Below are 17,045 nucleotides of genomic sequence, written 5' to 3'. Positions count from 1 at the left end.
CTCTGAGGGGGAGGAGGGCTCAGCACTGCTCAAGGCACACAGGCCACACCAGGCCGGGCAGCTCTGTTCTGAGCCACAACAAATTCAATGCTATGGACAGGCAAGTCACAGAATAAAAACAGATGGCCGAGTATGAGTTCTGATTTAAAAAAGAAAATAAGATAGCAATCTAGAAAATCATCTTACGAGATCTCTGGTCCTTGGGCCCCTGGAAACTGTTCCAGGCCACCATCCCCTCAAATCCACTCTCTCCTCCATCCCACCTGCTCTGGCAACATTCCCCTGGGCTACACCAAAGTGCTTACAGTAGCCCAGCTGGCCTTTTTGTTCCTATTCTGGCCTTCAGACTAATGCCAGAGTGACCCCTTTAAATCAAAAACCAGAGAAATGAACCTCCACTTAAAAAGCCTGCCCGGCCCACTGGTGCCTACTGAATAAGGCCCGTTACCAACATGGCATGAGAACCTCCAGGCTCCAGGCTCTTGCAAGCTCTGACTTCTTTCTGCCTCCGGCCCCCTACTCTCCAGCCATCCAGTACGTAGTTTCAGGCCCGCTCATGCCCTGCCTCTCCTCACTCTGTGCCACTTTCTATGCTGCTCTCCTCTCTGGTTCACATGAAGTACTCCTATCCGTTCTCAGAGTCTGTACAAGTCCATTTCCTCTTGGAAACCTTTCCTGGTGACTCCTTCCTGTGTCCTCCACGGAACTCTGCCTAGATGTTTTTTAGAGTGCTGGCAACACTTTGCTGCACAGAATTATTAGCATGTCTATCGCCCCTGTCTCCACAGTGAGAGTTTCTTACTGGCAAGGACCAAGAGGTGTTCATCCTTGTGTTTCCAGGTCCCAGCCCACTGCCTGGCACACAGGATTTAATATGTATTTATTGGATGGATGACGGAATGAATGACTCATGACAAAATGTTATTTCATATAATCCTGGAAAATGCCTCCAGTTATTTTGTTTTTAATAAGACATTAGGATGCAAGTTGTTAAATGTGTTATGTGACGACCATGTCGCTGGTGTTTTGGCACAGTCAAATGACGCATTCCTTGGTACAGGTATAGTACAGAGAGGAATGCTCTTAATCAAGTAGAACATGCCTGAACACAACCACAGGTGTGAATAATGCTGGCTTTCCAATGAGTGTTTCTGGGGCAAGAAGAAGCTGGACTGCATCAAATTCTAAGCCAAAATTCTGATGGATCCACTCAATTAATGCCGCTCAAACATGCACTATGGTTAGCCAGGCAACTGCCAATTTTCCACTTTGGAGAATCTTACCAGTTCTGCAGCTGATCGAGGCAAGCGTTGGGGGGTCCCCCGATACAGGCACTCTGCTGTCTCCGCTTCCATTCCACTAGTTCATCATTAATCAGGGCTTTCTGAGTAAGTTCGGTGGCATTCAACAAGTCAATTATTTTGTGAACTACTTCCTAAAGGGCGAGGAAGAAACAAAGTAAAATAAATTGATCTTTAATCATTAAGTTATAAAGGATTTTTTTTTAAAGGATTTGTTTTGTAAAGCAAAACAAATATCTTTTCATCTCAACTGAAGCTCTAAGTCAAGTGGTTATAATAATAATTTTTCCTCTATTCTAAACTTCAAGTTCATTATTTACAGTCTGTGACAAAAGCAAACATGCTTTTCTGGAAAACGAATCACTACCTTTCTCTTACTGTCAAGCATTAAATACATCTTCTGGAGTAACATCTGTTCTTGTTTCTGATCATTCTTTGCCACACCATTGGTTTCATGTTCTGTGAATTGGGAGAGACAACAGATAAATATAAAAGTGAAAGAAGACAAGATGAACCAAGGCCAAGATTCACATGCATTAGAATAAGTATGATCCAAATGCTCTCTAGTGATAGCTCCCAGTTGGGTCTTCTTCAATCTTTCTTGAATAAAACAAGAAAAAAGTCCTAAGTATTCAAACTGGCCACACTAAAACAAAGCACCTGCTTTCAATGACCCATGTTAATTGGAACACTACTTCATGGTTCTAAAGTCATTGTCAAAATAATGATCTCAATGAATCTAAGTGGCAAATTCAAAATGTCAGATAAAAAAGGCAAAGCAAATCTGTAGCTTTGAAAGAGAAGTAGATGATTAAAAATAATAGTAGTTGCGGTTCCTTTCTCTCATAGTTTTAAGCCAGGTCATACTAATCATCTCCCTAATATTTGTACTGAACTTTTTGGGGTGGCATTGGCTAATAAAATTATAAAGGTTTCAGGGGTACAATTCTATATAATACATCATCTCTATATTATACTTTATGTTCACCACCCCAAGTCAATTCTCCTTTCATCCCCATTTATCCCCCCTAAACTCTCCAATATTAACCACACTACCATCCAAATGACTGCTAGGGTTACAGCAGTACCTACATGTTCTAAACAATGCACACTCGTGGGTTATTTTCAGTTGCTGCAACCATTAAAAACAAGCAACAACAAAATAGAGCTAAACTGCTTTAAAACATGAGAAAAATGCTGAATGTTATTTACAGAGTATATACATGGAGCTGGACTGTTTGAAGGAGCTTTAAGTATTAGGGCATGAGAACTCCACATTGCTATCAGTCTCTGCCAATCAGTGGGCTACACACATTCGGTAAAGAGAGTAACTGAGGGCATGCCACCTGGGGCGTCACTGGGGATTAGGGGGTAGTTCTACTGCCATCTAGTGGGCAGAAGTCAGAGATGCTGCTAAACATCATGCAGTGTGCTGGCCAGCCATGACAACAAATTATGTGGCCCAAAATGTTAGTAGTACTGAGGTTAAGAAACACTGGGTCAGCAAGAGGCCAAGAGTAGCAATTCAGTGTCAAAATATCTGGCAAATATGAAAGAGTATTGGTCTTTGTTATCTAATGTACACAGAAAAAATTATACCCAATGAGCACTGCATTTAAACATTAACTCTTACCTCTATTCTGTGAGGTTTTGCATTTAAAGTCATATTCATCTTGTAAATCTTCTAGGGTCTTGATTTCATGTTCTATACACTACAATTAAAGACATAAAAAGGTTTGTTACTGATTAGCTTCTACAGACTTTAAAAAACAAATTATTGCTTCTCTAAGACCCAGAAAACCATGATAATAATCCTGCTCCCTCAAAGATGGGCTAGACTTGCATAATCCTAGTCATATACATTAAATAATTACTATTTCACCAATAACTATATAAAAACTTTATTTAGAAAAGAAACTATATGGCTATTTCTGGACTGGGCCCACTTATTTCTACTTTAATGAAATTCCCTAGGAAGCAGCAAGATACAGTTGCTCCAAAGAACCTGGAGTTTGGAAAGATGCTGTCTGAAGCAGCAAGTCAAGGCCATGCTGGTGTGACCCAGAGAACCACGGGAGATCCCCGCCCTCATCGAGAAGGCCTTCCCACAGTTAATGGGCCTGGTACAAAGCAGGCTTCCTCATCTTTTCCCCCCAAATGGCTCTGTCAGTGGAGGGGAGTGAACAAATGCCACCAAAGGCACTAAAGAAGCTCTCTGCTTCCATAAACTGTCTTGCAAGTTTATCTTAAAATTATTGTGGATGTTTTATATTAATCAGAATGGTATCAGAATTTCTTTCAGTGAAATGTTTTTATTCCCCTTCCCAGTCTTAGAATAAAACAGGTGCCTGTGGAGGGTGGACCACGTTTTTCCTGCGGCTCTGTGTAACCCCAGGAACACTGCAGTTTGGGAGGCAGAGACATAAAGGGCTACTTAGAGGAGCAACATCTAGTTTATTGAGTAATGGGGCAAAGTCAACAGTTACAACATGATACTACATGGAGGAAAAAAGATAAGCTCAATGTCTGGAAGTTCCAATAGGAAGTTATAAAAGTCTATCTACTTATTGATGTTACCAATTTGTTTCCTTAAGGTTTGGAACTTTACCTAAATTTTTCTTCTCAACTATTTAAAGGACTGAAATCAGTTACTACATTTACCCTGGATCAACTGAAACCATTTTTCTTCTATAAAAAATTACAAAATAAATGTCTGTATTTACTCAGTACTCACCATAACTTTGTCCTTCACATTTCTGACTCTGCTGTCAAGCTCCTTCTGTTTGTCTAACATCACAGTGCTCTGAATATTCCCTGACTGAGCCTGTAATGGGAGGTACATGGTTAACAGTCATCTTTTCCTCTCACGTGTTTTATCTGCTGGTTACACTCCAAAGGCAAGTCTATATCCTGTGTCTCCCACTCCCTCTGAGACCTCCCAAAACTTCCTCACACAGGCTTCCCACATGAATATAAGAAATAGCTCAGTTCCCAAGGCCTTGGGAAATGCTGGCAAACTGCTAATGCTACAGAAAGACTAGGCTCAGTTCATGTCTAAAATAAACAAACAGTATTCCTGAAATTTTCCATTAATTCATATAGATGCATGGTGCCACACAGGAATTTATTTCAGGGTTTCTCCAATTCTGTAGATAAGATTCTTCTTATTAACCCTGTACTTATTTATCCAAAGCCTTGTGATTCACAGTGTGGTCCCCAGACTAGCAGCATCTGTCACCTGAGAGACTGTTTGAAATGAAGAATCCCAGGTCCTAACCTGATTACTTAATCAGAAATCCCATTTTGACAAGGCCCCAGGTGGTTCAGAAATAAAACAGCACTGCTGTTAAGGACTTCAATGAATATCTGCTGAAGTAATGAATACGAGCCCAGACTCACTAGGATTAGTTAGTCCTCACTCTTGTTAATCAGAAGGCTTAAACACAAAGACACCTCTATGTTCATTACCAATAGTGTTTCCTGACTGATTGATGCAGCATCCACTTACGGGTACAGAGTCAAGGTCAGGCAATATCCTAGGCCCGGGTGGCCAAGTGGAAAACAAGACAGACCCTGTTCTCCTAGAGATGAGACTCCAGAAAAATTCTAATTTTGTTTACAATTGAAGCCTCACATGGCAAAAACTCTGCCCATCAACCTATCTTATCTGGTGCTCAGCACAGATTCTATGTGGGTGTTTATATACATTCAGATTTATCAGTCTTTTCTCTTTTTATATCTGGATTTTCCTTCAGATTAGAAAGCCTTTCCCTACTGACAGATTATAAGAGTGCACCCGTTTTTTCCCCTAGCACTTACGTGGTTTCATTATTTTTATGTTTAGATTTCTGATGCAGCTAGAATTTATTCTTATGTTTAATGTGTCGTATAGGTCCAATTTTTAACTGTTTTCCCAATTGGCTATCCATTTGTATTAACATTTAATGAAAAGTTTCTATTTTCCCCACAGCTTTGAGTTTCTAACTTTATCAAATCAATTTCCATATGCACCTAGGTTTTCTCTTTTTTCCCACTGGTCTTCCTCTTCATAAGCTTGAACCCATAAAAAATGTCTAATTATGGAGGGTTTATTGTATATCTAGTGGGGGTAGTCCCATCTCATCGCTTTTTCACAGGTTTCTTTATTATTCTTGCATGTTTATTTCTCATATGAATTTCAGAATCAATTTGTGTAACTCCAGAAAACAATGTTATTTTTATTGGAATCATTAAAATTATCCATTAGGGAGAACCAGTAAGTTTAAGATGTTGGGTTTTTTGGTTTGTTTTTAATCCTCACCCAAGGATATGTTTATTGATTTGAGAGAGAGAGAAAGAGAGAGACAGAGGCAGAGGGAGGAATATCTATGTGAGAGAGAAACATCCATCAGTTGCCTCTTACACATGCCCTGAAGGGGACTGAACCCACAACCTTTTGGTATATGGGAACCAACTGAGGCACCCAGCTGGGGCGGATGTTGTTTTTAGCTCCTCTGCTTCTAATGGTTTTCTTTTGTCTAATGGCATAAGCCAATACCACCAATATAATGCTAAATAGCAGTAGCAGTAGGGGACATCCTTGTGGTGATTCTGACTTTCTTGCTGATGTTTTCCCAATTTAGTAAGATACTGTATCTAGAATTGAGAGATGTATATTTTAATGTGTTAAAAAGGTATCCATCGATTCCTGTTTTATTGAATTTTTTTTTTTAAATCAGAGATGGGTATTGGATTTTGTCAGATCTTTTCAGCATCTATGGAGAGGAACATATGCTTTTTTCTCTTTATATTTTTTTTATATAATGAAATACATTAATGAATTACCCAGTTACAATCTACCCCTGTATTCTCAAAATCAATTATACTTGGTCATGATGTATTATTTTTTTAATGTGGTATTTAATTCGGATTCCTAAAATTTTACTTAGGATATTTACAGTGATATTCGTAAGTGAAATTGGTCTATAATTTTCTTTTTTGTTCTGTCTTTATTAGGTTAGGTAAATCAAATTATTCTTTGTTAACAGAAAACATTTATAGTTTTCCTCCATTTTATATACTCTGCAATGGCACAAACTCAAATCATCTGCAATAAAGTGAAAAGCGTATATTAAAAATACATGAAAATGACTGGTACCTCCCGGGTGGCACATGTCACTAAGTGATAAATGGGACTGCTCTGGGGACTCAGATGAGTCATTATCTTGAGCAGCTCCGTAAGCCTTCTTGCCTCTGCAGGGAAATCTCTGAAGTTGTCTGTTTCTAACCCAGCTAGGAGTGGATGCCGTGTCCGGCGGGATCTGCTAACAGCTGGGACACGTCACCCCACTGGAGGATCATGATTTCCTTGTCCTCCTCCCTAAACTATCAAGGGTTAGCTAAGTGAACAGGAGTATAAACAATCATTGTTGTAAGAATGCAGGTGTATTTCATCTAGTTCATTCCCTTCCTGTTGTCACAATAGGAGATGCTTGTTGGAAAAAATCTGGTGATTGAGGCAGAGGTATAAAAAACCTCCTGCTTCAAACTTAAGCCATAGTCCATCCAAGTTACTAAAACCCTTTGGTATTCTTACTCCTTCCTCTCAGTGCCCACTCCATCCCTCTACTCCACTCCCACCTGTTAAGTGGCTGCTTACCTGGTAGAGTTTACCATCATGTACTTAAAAAAAAATAACAATAATATCACTATGACTACTCTATACGTTTGACTTTGATACTACTTCCAGGATGAGTCTTTAACTTTTCAACTCACTGACAAACCAAGAAACATCAGGAAACCACAGACACATCAAACATTAAAGTTGGAAGGGACCTTAGCCATTATCTACTCTTATTTTCTCATTTCACACTTGCACTTTTAGAGACCTTATTTGGAAGGTTTTGATTAGAACTTGGTTACTTATACACCGTAGATAAAAGAAAAATCTTCTACTCAGGGAGGCTGTTCTCTTCAACTGGATGAGCAGCTCTCCAAGTCAGGGGATATGTGACTGGCAACGAATGGGTGTCGGAAGTCCCAGTCAGAATGCTCTCCTACCCCATCTCGGAGATCAGAAAACTGAAATGAGGCTTAGTGACTTCTCCAGTGAATGGCTTTTAGAGTCAGACAATTCCAGGTTTATATTCCAAACCACATTAGTTCTCTGGCCTTGAGCAAAGTACTTAACCTCTAAATCTTGGTTTTCTCATCTGTAAAATGGGGATAAGAATACCTGCCTTCAACAATAGTTTTGAAAACATTTATTCAAATGAAATGTATATAAAGAACTTAGCACAGGGCCTAAAACATAAGCACTCAGCATATAACTCTGTTATTACTCAAGACCATGAAGATGGAATAGCAAAGGGAAGCCTAGATCCACTTAACCTGAAAGAAATGATCACCATCATCTTTGGTAAACCCTATGGACCTAGATTTTGTCTATACATGTAATTAGCTCTTTCACCACAAGAAAGAGAAAAAAGAATGCTTAGTGTGTTATAATGACAGCAGACAAAACATGTATAGTCTACTAAGAAGTATATGTGTATAATATAATACAGGGGTGGGCAGAGGTAGGTTAATAATACATAATACGATAATTAATAAATAATAGAATAAACTTTTGTGTATTCACAACAGTAAACCTACTTTTGCACACCCCTGAATTCTCTTAAATGGATTTTCCAAAAGCTCTTCTATTAAAACCAAAAATAATGGAAACAATACTTCCTATCCCAACATGTCTACACAATTCTAAGCTCTTTAAATGCTCTACACTGGCTCTGAACTTTGCATGTTTTCACTTTAATTTCTTGAATCCCTGTGTATGGTACACATGGTTTTTAATAATTATAAATTCATGGACATTCTTGTTTTATCTATAGTCTCACTACTCCTCTGGCCCATAAACTAGATTATTTGGAAGGAAATACATCATATCATTCCATGTGTGTATATATATCAGGATAAATAGAAGATCTATTATTAAGGTGTAATCATCTTAATAAAAGGGGAAATGGCAAAGAAATAATTCTAAATTCTCCAGACAGTAGTCAGCTGAGTACTTTGAAGAAGGCACCTACTGTGCTTTTTCCAATTCCCAGACATCCCTAGGCATCCAAAAATCTTCCCTCAAACCCCAAGATGGCCTTGCTTTTCTTGCTCTCAGCTGGGCAGTCAACTAAACTTCCTCAAAGGTGTTCACGGATAACTCCAGTGTCCTCTGAGAGGCTTAAAATGAACCTCTCCAAAGCTGACAAGAGTTCAAGACCCAAAGCACAGCCAGATGATGGGGATGATCTGCGAGAAAAGTCACCTGCGCTGCCTCTCAGTGCCAACTCTGGGCCTCGGGATCAAACATGAGAGAAACTCCTGGGTGCCAAGGTAGATAGTTGCTGCTTCTGCCCATTTCTGTTCTTTGCTATCCTTTCAAGCCTATCTGAGAAACAGGAGTGGCCCATCACACAATGCTATTAAGGTGAAAATGCCACATAATGAAAATTTCCAGCCCTGGCTGGTGTGGCTCAGTGGATTGAATGCCAGCCTGTGAATCAAAAGGGTCGCCAGTTTGATCGCCAGTCAGGGCACATGCCTGGGTTGCAGGCCAGGTCCCCAGTAGGGGGCATGCGAGAGGCAACCACACATTGATGTTTCTCTCCCTCTCTTTCTCCCTCCCTTCCCTTCTCTAAAAATAAATAAAATCTTAAAAAAAAAAAAAAAAAATTAAAAAAAAAATCTGTTTAAAAAAATTTCCTGCTGTAAATCTCCCAGGTGTCTGCCAGGGCGGGCATGCCGCCTCTCTCTGAGAAAATAATGTGGTCAGTTTTTCCTCCAACACTGAGATATACTTTTTGTTCACTATGCTTGGTGCCAGTCAGATTAGTCAGCTTGAGTTTAGAAAAAAATAATACATATCTTTAAATGCTTAGTGCAGCCAGGTGAGTTCTGTGTGACAGAAAGTCAGGGACAAAAATACCGGGGGAGGAGGCAGATTCACAAGGACTAGGCACATGCCCAGGAAGTGCATGGAGAATGGCATTCGCTACTACTTAAATTCGCTCTCACTCTCCCTCCCTCCCACCTCACAGTTCACTTTGTTAATCATTTGTTAGTGACATCTGCACAGGACAGACTCTGCTGTGTACTCTGGCATACCTCCCCCTCCCATTTTGGATCTGTCTCAGCTAGAACAACCCATACCACAGTGGTTTTGCAACTGTCTGACTGCTGGATCGTTCCCACCACCCCAGCACTCAAGAAGGGAATGAATAAATGCCATGTCAACTTCAAAAAACTGCTAGAGCCTGATTGTCAGGAAGATTTGTATTAGATTTAGCATAATCATGATAAAAAATCTTGTAGTAGTACAACTGCCTCCACTTGTTTGGATGTCTTAGAAATATAGAAAGTATTACAATCCTATTTAAAACAAAGCTCTTGATTTTCCCAACAACCTGTTCTCTTCCAAAAAACTGCTGTACCCTGCGAAAACCCTACCTTTTTCCTTCCTTGACTTCCCTAGCTCAGCATACAATATCTCCAAATGACCCAAGTCACAAATCAGAGTCATCCTTGATCTTATTCTTTCTCTCACTCTCATGTCTGAGCCTTCAGGATAAGCCCTATCAGCACCATGACCGAAACATGACCTGAATCTGTCCACTTCCGCCCACCGCCACCACGTGCACTCCCACGTCCCAGCCCGCGGCCCGCGGCCCGAGCCCACTAACTGCCTGCCTGCCACCGTTCCTGACCCAGCACCTCAGAGAAGTTTCTGACCCTGATCTAAAGAAATGACCCCAATCCCCAGATGCTCCATTAAAAATCGTGTTTATTCATTGTCTGCATCAGATTGACTTCCATTAGATTAGGGTCCCTTCATGAAACCTGGGTCTATAAAAACTCTATTTCTGATTTTCCTTACTTATTGGGGCTATAAAATCAGGGGACTACTCACATTGCCTTGAACAGGACCTCAATAATATCTGTTGCATAAATAAACAAATTGTTATCTTCAGTGTTCAATTAGAAAAAAAAAATACCTGATTGAATCTCTTGGCATTTTCCAGAATTTTTCTTTCCTCCTTCAGACAGTTACAGATGATCATAGACATCAGTATGGGCTCTTCCTGAAAATTATCCTATATATGGGTTGTTAGAACAAAAATATATTAAATATCAGAAAGTTTAAACCATTGTGTTATTATTATAAATCTAATTGAACTTGTTCATATTTACTGAGAAAATTTATCTTGCATTTATTAAATTCTGCTTAAGTTATTTTTGGTAAAATCAAAATATTCTTTTCACAAATTATGACTAAAACTGCTTTAACTTTACAATTAAGTGTGGGTACCTCAATTACTTTTTGATTTTAAAACCAAGTATTTTTAGCCCTGGCTGCTGTGGCCCAGTGGCTTGAATGCTGGCCTGCAAACAAAAGGGTCACTGGTTCAATTCCTGGTCAAGGGCACATTCCTGAGTTGTGGGCCAGGTCCCCAGCTGGGGACATGCAAGAGGCAACCACACATTGATGTTTCTCTCCCTTTCTTTCTCCCTTCCCCTTTCTCTAAAAATAAATCAATAAAATCTTAAAAAAATAAAACCAAGTATTTTTATATGTGGTTTCTATAATATTTTTTTCTTCAATTTCTATTGTTCTTGAGTCCAAGTATCTTTTGTTAGGATCCTGAGACAATACAAATGATAGAAAAATTATCCATGATATTCCCAATTAATTTAACTGCTGGTCTCTGCTTTGGATTAGACCAAAGATATTCTTTTTGATTTTTCTGTGTTCTTACAAAAACTAGTTTGCAAAATACTGGTAATCATGGCTTTTTATAACAGGTATAGTCAAGCAAAGCCTATAGGAGGACAAATTTTTGTAAAGTTAATCTGACTTCCCCATTCATTGGTATTATAAAGTCCTAGATACAGTCACAGAGAAAAAAAAAAACAAGCTTCTCATTCCTAACCTGAACAGTTTGGTTGTGTCTTATAAAACATAACAACAGTGTTCACGTCTATTAAAATAGTAAAGTTCCATTAATACAGAAATAGATATGGTAGCCAGGCTTAAGGAAGGCTGGGGGTACTTCTGTAGTAATCCCAAAATTCGGTAGCGCATTCTTTCCTGCCTGGAACTCCCTTTGACTTTCTTGTAAGGTAACTCCACCAGAAGCAAGGCAAGGAGTCGGGGGTGGGGAGGCACGCTGGGGACGAAGGTTCTCATTTCAATTCACTAATGCATTACTGGGCTTCAGGGATGTCAAAGCTTTCTGGACTTATTCTCCATCTGCATACCAAGGACTTACACCAGACTCATCACTCAAGTGTCTTTGAGCTTTGGCATGTTACTACGGCTCACTGCTCTTAAAATGTAACCCTTTATTTTTGGTTTAAATATCGACAACTTTTAGTAAAACAAGTTTATAACAGCACATTTTTCTCAGAACTACTGATGCCTAAGAAATGATATACTTAAAACTAAAAATTCTTTTTGTGTGTACAAAATGAACTGACATTTTATTTATGTTATAAAATAATCACCACATAAAGGGAGTTTATTTATAGTCTCTAACTTTTCTAAATATCAGTAAGCATGTGCTCAATAGTATTTGCAGAATAAAAAAAAAAAGACATTCTTATGAAAACATGGGAACATTCTAACTAAAACACAAATACCAGGTCATACCTGAAGATTACGCTTGCTTTTCCTTATGTTATGCTGCAACAAAAAATTATTTTCCAGAGAAAAGCGACTGTACTGATCATCCAGCTGCGACAGGAGGTCATGAAAACGAATGGTAGCAAATGAAATGTCATTGGCGGCATGCTCCCTAGATTTAAAATTTACACATTTCATTCACCTATTTTATTTTTTTTAACTTTATTTTATGTTGTTACTATTACAGATGTCCCATTTCCCCCGCCTTTACCCACCTCCACCCAATCCCCACACCCCCCTTTCCCTCCAGCCGTCACCACACTGTTGTCTATGTCTATGGGTTCTGCATGTTATGTTCTTTGGCTAATCTCTTCACCTTCTTAGGCACTGTTTTAAACAGACAAAATAACCATTGCTTTCCATGCTGAAATTATTAAAAGTAATTTCAAATGTTTTCTTAGATTTTATTTCCTTCTTTTGAAATTGACATTGCTTTTAGCAGCAGTTTGCACAATATTTCTATTATATACAGTTAGCATGAAAAATTCTAGAATGCCGGTACTGTGCACAAACTGTTAATGGTGATTATTATCTCTGGAAGGGAAAAGTCAATAGGGGACTTCATTTTTTATGTCAAATACTTTCAGAGCATTAAAAAATATTGCAATTAGCAAACTATAAATTTTAAAATAGTACATGTATCAGCTTTAAAAGCCTGTCCCTGAATGTTATTACCTCTTCATATTTCTAATTAACATTTTACCGTAACTTAGCTTTAATTATTTCTTTTAACTTATTTCTTTCTATTGCCTGGATCCTAACTTGCAAAATAACTGTTGTCAGTGTTATCTAACTTAATCAGAGCATGCAGAAGTATGTATCATAATTAAATTATCAAAACTACATAAAAGTACGTAATGACTATCGTATTTGGCTTTGTAGAGACCCACGCCATATTTCAAATCAACACTCTTTCCTGTAACAGATAATCTCAACAGTCACTGATGAGATTCATTTAGTCAATGTGGCTCCAAGTCACTTAAGCAACAAGTTACTTTAAAAGCATAGAAAAACTTCAGCCTCTGTCAAGTGAGTTCTTCTTACCAGTCTTGCTTTTCTAGCCACTGTGCCAGGTACTGTCTGATTTCCATGGGAAAACTGTCATCATAAAGCTGGTGAACCTGCTCCAGGAATCTGGGGTCAAGCTGCTGAAGCTCATACCACTGGGACATCCTATAGGAAGACAGAACAGAGATCACGAATGGAAATCCACGCTCCAAGGAAGGCATATTTAGCATTGTGCTGCTTTTAAATACCTTGCTTAATCCAAAACATAACTTGTTTCTGAACTGTACTGTTTAAATAGTATCTATAATCTAATACCTGTTTTTTTATTGAGTTTTGGATTTTTTTCTTTCCCAGAAAACACATCTTCAGGTCTCTGCTTAAAGTCACCTTATCATGGAAGCCTTTTTTGGCCATTTTATTTAAACAGATACCACCTTCCACCTGGGAAATGCTAACCCTCTTCCTGATGCAGTTTTCTCCATCGCATTTACCGCTATCTAACCTACTACATATTTTCTTTCATATTTTGATTTCTGTCTGTTTTCCCCACATGACAAAAATGATTTTTGGGGGTGGGGAGAGGTAGTTGTTCACTGCTGTATCTTCAGAACAGTGTTCAATAAATACACCTTTTAAATGAATCTGCACTTTTATCAAACAAATAAATGGAAAACACTATTTAATTAGGTTTACTTTAGGGTAAAATGTAAGAACATTTCCATATTGCTCTCTTACAAATTACAGTACATTTGTAATTTAACATGAAAATTTTAAACTGGTATTTTATTATGATTCATAGGGTAAAATGACTTATTTTTGTTATATACCTTTTAAAAGAAATGTGTATCTCTCTCTCTCTCTCTCTCTCTCTCTCTTTGCTAACTGCAAAGAAAATATATCTGGCACAAAAACTCTTAAACCTCAGTAATAACTTTTAAAGATGGAAACAACATGGTTAAATATAACTTGACAGGATAAAAGTAATACTATCTCTTCGGATAATTGTAAGTTAATTTTTACACAGCAATTCTAAAGATTAAAAATTAAAACAAAAGCCTAATTTAAGGAAGTCCTAACACCCATTAGGAAATTGAAGGGCCTCCCATCACCTTGGCATAATTTAGGATTTATACCAGACATGTCTGACAACATTCAGAGTGAACGTAAGTGAATGTTGTCCTATCTAGGCCTCTGAAGACGGGGTCTGGAGTCTCAAGCACGGCCTGCAAGAATGTACGCAGGCTTGCTGGTGAGCACATATGTGCATGATGAAGTCATATCTCTACAAATTTCCTTTCAAAGGAAGATAAGGATATGGTGGGAATACAAAGCAAGTTACCATCACAAATACCAGTAGAAATGGAACCAAGCCCACCACTTTGGTACACTTTCTGAAGCAATTTGATTTTCCCTTCAAATTTATTGTACCAGAGCGGAAGACTAAATCTGTGGTTCTCTCCTTCCCTGTTAGGTGTCCTAAGGCAAATAGGCTGGCTGGCTGGAGTGTCTGCCAGAGGAGGCTGCAATAGCTCTGTTAGGCAAGTGACCTATGGCGACTCACTTTCACAATCAATAGGTTAAGACTGGATGAAGTAGTTCAGGCACAGCACCTGGCACAGAGCAGGCAATAAATAAATTCATGCTAACAAAACCAGAATCCATCTTAATTTCTTACAAAACATGTTATTAACGTCGGCATTGGCATGACTGTCTCCCAATTACCTGGCTCAAATCCCAACTTTCAGGCTGCCTCCTTACTCTCTAGTCCCATGCCCTCCTACCTCCCTGCCTCCAATACTATCTACCAATCCAGCCTTCCGCTGCCCACAGATTAGATCACAGAACTCTTTTACTCAAAATTGCTACAGCCTTCCTTTCCTATGCTGATGTCCATGCTGACTTTGTTTTGATCTGTTAACAAAGCAACCCAGTCACCAAATTATCTCTGGGCTTTTGGCTAAACCCAACATTTCTGCTTCGCTCCAGCAGTCATCACCCTTGAAAAGAGTCTCCCCACAAACTTCTGCCTCTCTAAATCCTACCAGTATTTAAAAGTAGGTTCAAATGTCCCTTCTTCCATAAAGCTGCCTGACCCTTACCAGAGACAATTAAGTTTTCTTTGACTTGTACCTCATTGAATTTTATACCTTTATCAGAGCATCAATCCCTGTCTTCCTTATAATGCTCTGTGATGTCTCCCCCGAATGTTCTGGGCTCCAGAGTCTTAGGGACTATGCCTTAAAAAAACAAAACAAAACAAAACAAAACAAACCCCTCCGCTCCTTGGACAATGTCCTGCACATATAATATACTAAATAATAGTTTGTTGAATTGAAAATCTAGTATATTTCAGCCCTGACTGGTGTGGCTCGGTGGGTTGGTCGTCGTCCCACGCACCAAAAGGTCCCCCCGCTCGATTCCTGTTCAGGGCACATGCCTGGGTTGCCAGCCAGGTCTACGGCTGGGGGCGTGCAAGAGGCAACCGATGGATTATTCTTTCACACTTGGATTTTTCTCTGCCTTTCTTTCTCCATCCCTTCCCCTCTCTCTAAAAATAAAATCTTTTCTTAAAAAAAGAAAATCGAGTATATTTCAGATTGCAATAGGAAGTAAAGGTCAAACGATTTTCCGGCCCAACAAGCTTCAGTCCTGCATCCTCATTAACAATGGTTGCATACTGACTTATGCTGGATGCTCAAGTCTTATTTCCATCCCGTAGAAACAACAACGTCTCCAACTTATACAAACAACATCCAAAGGGCAATCAACCATAACCTATGTATCTATCCCCAAATTCTCAGGTACTAGTTGGAGTAGTTTTATTAAGACTAATTGTATCATTTGGGGGTCCGGGGGTAGTTGCAGAAAGGGAATATCGCTTTTATATTCCAGGAAGACATTAAGTTCCTTTATCCTTAAACAGAGATACATAATATAGTTCCAAAGTCATGTAACCATTCATTCATTTCCATGAACATTTACTGACCTGTCGCAACCTTATGTCCCAGCGAGGGGCTGGGGATTCACCCTAAACAGCAGCTACACACAGCACTTCAGGTGTCAAAACCATTGGGTGTGCAAGCACAGGATTCGACCTTCTAACCTAGAAAGCTCTCCAGGGGTGGAACATGGTAAATAGAAACTTTCTGTCAAAATTAGAAAACGTGACTGTAGTGAAAGGGGAGGGAAGGAGGAAATGAGATGCAGTGTTTCCTGGGGGACAATTGTATTTCACAAGACATCTTTACTGGCAGAGCACGACTGGCAGGAGCAACCGTGCCATCACTGAAAAGAGCACCTAGGATACTGGGATACTCTGGACACATTCTTTCTGGATGACGGATTTACCTGACAGCACTGCAAAGCCCGCGGTCGCCCAGCGTCCCGCTGCCCAGCCCCGACGGCGCCGACCGGGCGAATCCCACCCTGGCACCCGGAACCTCAGGTTCACTCACTCTGCGCGCTGGGTGGAGCAGGGAAGGGCGAAGGCGCGGTGGTGCTGCCTCTCCTAGGCGCACCGGGTTGCCTGTGCAAGGTCGGGGTCTGATGGGTTTTGTTCCGGGTGCAGCCGAACCTCTCGCAGACTCAGCGCAGGAAAACGAAAGCAACAGCAGGAAGAAAAGGCTTATCGGCAGCCCCGCCTCCTCCGCGCCCACCTATCACGGCTCCCGCACTCAGCCAATCGAAAGCGGCTGTTCCGAAGGCGCTCTGCCTCCCCTCCGCGACCACTGGTCGGCCAATCCGCTGGGTCCTTCCTTAGTCTTTCGGAAGGAACTACGCAGGGGTGACGCGTAGCTCAACTGTTCTGCAGCTGGCTGACAGTTGTGTTACACGTTGTGGAGAGCAACTGAAGAGCAAGTTGTGTGTTTGCAGAGGCCCAAACTTGGAGATCCCTGCATTAGTACCCCCATACCTGAGAACCTGACGCTAAGGACAGTGTAATTCTAAAAGCTCAGTTTAGCAGCTGGCCTCCGTGTACTAAACCCAGTGGATGCTTTTCTCGTCTTCACCTACTTGAACAT

At 39.9% G+C, this 17,045-nt stretch overlaps 1 protein-coding gene across 2 annotated transcripts in view; it reads right to left on the bottom strand.

Annotated features, from left to right (window-relative positions):
- Positions 1-16,650, bottom strand: part of STAT1 (signal transducer and activator of transcription 1) — a 39,771-nt gene extending 23,121 nt beyond the window's left edge. For both annotated transcript variants that reach the window (XM_054566718.1, XM_054566719.1), the window contains exons 1-8: positions 16,479-16,650; positions 13,060-13,188; positions 11,983-12,127; positions 10,328-10,426; positions 4,036-4,125; positions 2,935-3,013; positions 1,669-1,760; positions 1,284-1,435 (exon numbers count right to left, since the gene is read on the bottom strand). In XM_054566718.1, coding sequence (XP_054422693.1) covers positions 1,284-1,435; positions 1,669-1,760; positions 2,935-3,013; positions 4,036-4,125; positions 10,328-10,426; positions 11,983-12,127; positions 13,060-13,187 — 785 coding nt within the window. In that variant the 5' untranslated portion in view covers position 13,188; positions 16,479-16,650. The remainder of the gene's footprint in view (positions 1-1,283; positions 1,436-1,668; positions 1,761-2,934; positions 3,014-4,035; positions 4,126-10,327; positions 10,427-11,982; positions 12,128-13,059; positions 13,189-16,478) is intronic.
- Positions 16,651-17,045: the final 395 nt, after the last annotated feature.

Source organism: Pteronotus mesoamericanus, unplaced genomic scaffold (assembly GCF_021234165.1).
Source record: "Pteronotus mesoamericanus isolate MK-2021 breed Mesoamerican mustached bat unplaced genomic scaffold, CSHL_Meso_final contig_179, whole genome shotgun sequence".
Taxonomy (NCBI): Eukaryota; Metazoa; Chordata; class Mammalia; order Chiroptera; family Mormoopidae; genus Pteronotus; species Pteronotus mesoamericanus.
The sequence above is the reverse complement of the archived record's forward strand: the minus strand, read 5'-3'. Positions and strand labels throughout refer to the sequence as shown.